This window comes from Cebus imitator, unplaced genomic scaffold, assembly GCF_001604975.1.
Source record: "Cebus imitator isolate Cc_AM_T3 unplaced genomic scaffold, Cebus_imitator-1.0 Scaffold61, whole genome shotgun sequence".
Taxonomy (NCBI): Eukaryota; Metazoa; Chordata; class Mammalia; order Primates; family Cebidae; genus Cebus; species Cebus imitator.
In genome coordinates this window covers 7,674,597-7,678,002 of record NW_016107376.1, presented here as the reverse complement: position 1 = coordinate 7,678,002, position 3,406 = coordinate 7,674,597, and the positions used below count along the sequence as shown (strand labels likewise).

At 46.7% G+C, this 3,406-nt stretch overlaps 2 protein-coding genes across 3 annotated transcripts in view; one reads left to right on the top strand and one right to left on the bottom strand.

Annotated features, from left to right (window-relative positions):
* SEC61A2 (SEC61 translocon subunit alpha 2) overlaps positions 1 to 2,067 on the top strand; it is a 53,787-nt gene extending 51,720 nt beyond the window's left edge. Inside the window, exon 12 of the mRNA XM_017529861.2 lies at positions 1,929 to 2,067. Coding sequence (XP_017385350.1) covers positions 1,929 to 2,052 — 124 coding nt within the window. The 3' untranslated portion in view covers positions 2,053 to 2,067. The remainder of the gene's footprint in view (positions 1 to 1,928) is intronic.
* Positions 1 to 3,406, bottom strand: part of NUDT5 (nudix hydrolase 5) — a 23,163-nt gene that overhangs the window by 7,513 nt on the left and 12,244 nt on the right. For both annotated transcript variants that reach the window (XM_017529865.1, XM_017529866.2), the window contains exon 5: positions 1,552 to 1,659. In XM_017529865.1, coding sequence (XP_017385354.1) covers positions 1,552 to 1,659 — 108 coding nt within the window. The remainder of the gene's footprint in view (positions 1 to 1,551; positions 1,660 to 3,406) is intronic.

Below are 3,406 nucleotides of genomic sequence, written 5' to 3'. Positions count from 1 at the left end.
AAAAAAAAAAAAAAAAAAATTAGTCAAATGTGGTGATGCACGCCTGCAGTACCAGCTGCCCAGGAGGCTGAGGCAGGAGGTTCGCTTGAGCCCAGAAGGTCAGGGCTGCAGTGAGTTGTGATTATGCCACTGAACTTCAGCCTGGGCAACAGAGCAAGACAGTCTCACAAAAAGAGCCCGGGCACAGTGGCGCACGCCTGTAATCTTAGCATTTTGGGAAGCTGAGGCGGGAGATCCCTTGAGCCCAGGAGTTGGAGATCAGCCTGGGCAACATGGTGAAGCCCCGTCTCTACAAAAAATACAAAAAATGAGGTGGAGGATCACCTCAGCCTGGGGAGGTCAAGGCTGCAATGGGCTGTGATGGTGCCATAGCACCCCAGCCTCAGCAACAGAGACTGCATCTCACAGAAAAGAAAGTATTAATGTTAACATTAGAAGTAATTACATAGTCTGGCCGGGTGCAGTGGCTCACGCCTGTAATACCAGCACTTTGGGAGGCCAAGGCAGGTAGATCACCTGAGGTTGGGAGTTCAAGACCAGCCTGACCTACATGGACAAATCCCTTCTCTAATAAAAATAAAAAATTAGCCGGGCATCGTGATACATGACTGTAATCCCAGCTACTCAGACAGCTGAGGCAGGAGAATTGCTTGAACCCGGGAGGCGGATGCTGCAGTAAGCCAAGAGGTACTCCAGCCTGGGCAACAAAGTGGGACTCTGTCTCAAAATAATAATAATAATAAAAATAAAACATATACCACTAATAAACAGATGAGATTTAATCTCTTTAGATGGGAACAATCCAATAAAGTCCTACAATAATACAGGGCAATAAATTGTGGAGCGCTTTAAATACTGTGCAATGGAGAAAAATATTCTAGCTGAAATGAAGAGTCTCCTTGGCCTGTTTCCATAGGGCAGAGCAAACTGTCTTCTCCATTCATATTTTTTGGGAGTTAAGTGCCTGGCCTAGGCTATAATCCCAGCACTTTGGGAGGTCAAGGTGGGTGGATCATCTGAGGTCAGGAGTTCAAGACCAGCCTGGCCAGTATGGTGCAACCCTGTTTCTACTAAAAATATAAAAATTAACCAGGTGTGGTGACGCATGCCTGTAATCCCAGCTACTTGGAAACCTGAGGCAGGAGAGTCGGTTGAACCCAGGAGGCACAGGTTGCAGTGAGCCAAGATCATGCCACAGCACTAAAAAAGCCTGGCCTACTTATTGAAAATTTCCTGTCGAAGCAGATTGCTAGTGACAGACAATGAAATAAGCTGACAAACTGGGGAAGAGCAATTACTCAAAAGGCTGGAGACAGCATGGCCAAGAGGAGGTGGGACGGGTCAGAGGTGGCCTTGCGTCATGACCTTCCTGGGTTCAGAGAGTTGTTGGGGTGTCCTGGGGGCCTGGAGAAGCCTCACTATGAAATGGTTTAGTTTTACTTAGAACCACAAGGACAGATGAAAACTGCACAGCTCAGCTTTGCAATTCTCAGGCTTTACCCTGGTTCAGGCCCACATCCCGGAGAAAAAATTCAGTGCTGAGTGACTCACCTGCAGGGAACTCTATGCAGTAGCCGCCCATGGGTGGTCGGAACTGTTTCACCAAAACGATACACTCGTAATGAAGCGTTCTCTGTAGCACAGGGATGACCGCTACACCTGTCACCAGGAAGTGGAACCAAGGAATCCCTAATGAGAGGTCAGCAACGCCAGCATGTGGTTTAGAGCAAGCTAATGAAAACCCCAGACTTTAAGAAACTCTGCATCCATCTACAGTACTGGCAGTTAATCTTGGAAGCTATTTTAAAAATGCAATTAAAAGGAATCGCTTCTATGTTGTTTACATTTTCTTTTTTAAACAAAAAGCCTGTCTAATTGTCACAATTTCTTCAAACTAAAATCAGAACTGAAACCAACATTTCCTACAGGGTCAAGGACGTAAGGTTTCTGCCTCCACCAACCTTCCACAGAACCGCTTCCCAGCTCGAGGCAGCTCTAGCACAGGTGAGGCCACAGCCATCCCTGTGCTCCTGGGTCAACTCTGAGCAATAAATCGAGTAAGTTCCACTGTTTGCAATAAATGCTAGCAAGACTGATTTCACGGTTTTGGGGTAAAAGACCTTTGCTCTCAAGTTACTGGTCCTTCATCAAAACATAAGAAAAACAAAAATAGGCCGGTGCAGTGGCTCATGCCTGTAATCCCAGCACTTTGGGAGGCTGAGGCTGGCGGATCACCCGAGGTCAGAAGTTTGAGACCAGCTTGACCAACATGGAGAAACCCCATCTCTACTAAAAATACAACATTAGCTGGGTGTGGTGGCGGGTACCTGTAATCCCAGCTACTCGGGAAGCTGAGGCAAGAGAATTGCTTGAACCTGGGAGGCAGAGGTTGTGGAGCGCCGAGATCACGCCATTGCACTCCAGCCTGGGCAACAAAAGCAAGACTCCATTTCAAAAAAAACAAACGAACAAAAAATTAAAACAAAAACAACTGGGTTTCCAAAAACACAAAGCACCCAGGAGGGAGCTCTGGCTCCCACAGTTCTATCCACTGAAGCCCAGCAGCTGCCACCCAGCTACTGTTTGCTTCCAGCAAAAACAGAAACCCAAACCAAACGGAACACTAAGAAAAGCCTAGTGCCCAACCTGCCCTCAACCGGAAGTGATTCTCGGGATGGCTTCTGGGCTCTTTGCAGTCAAGGCATTCATGCCTGGAGGGGAAGGTAAATGGAATGGGCTTTGCCCAATTTCATGTCTTCACCAACTTGTAAGCAAATGGTTCACAAGCGTAAATCTGTGCCAAGTAACTTTTCCAAACTAAAGGCTCTTGCCCAGATCCTTTCAACAAGACGAAATGACTGCTAGAAGTCATAACACGTCTAGACACTGTGTGTGGCTTCAAATTACGCTAATTTACATTTAGTTATAAACATTAGAACAACTTCCCCTCAAAAACACCATTCTGAGCGTATATAAGAGAAGACAGCAGTTACTTATAAAGAAAGCTTGATTTAGTTACGTAGCATGGCAAAACTAACAGGAGATTTAAAGCTACAACATCATAGGCCTGTGCGGTGGCTCACGCCTGTGATCCCAGCACTTTGGGAGACCGACGTGGGTGGATTGCCTGAGATCCGGAGTTCGAAGCCAGCCTGGGCAACATGGCAAAACCCTGTCTCTACTAAAAATACAGAAAAGTTAGCCAGGCGTCGTGGCAGGCACCTGTAATCCTAGCTACTTGGGAGGCTGAGGCAGGAGAATCACTTGAACCCGGGAGGTGGAGGCTGCAGTGAGCCGAGATTGTACCACTTCACTCTAGCCTGGGCGACAGAGCAAGACTTTATCTTTTTTTTCCCCCCAGTAATGGCTATAAACAATTTCTGTTTTTTTTTTTTTTTTTTTTTTT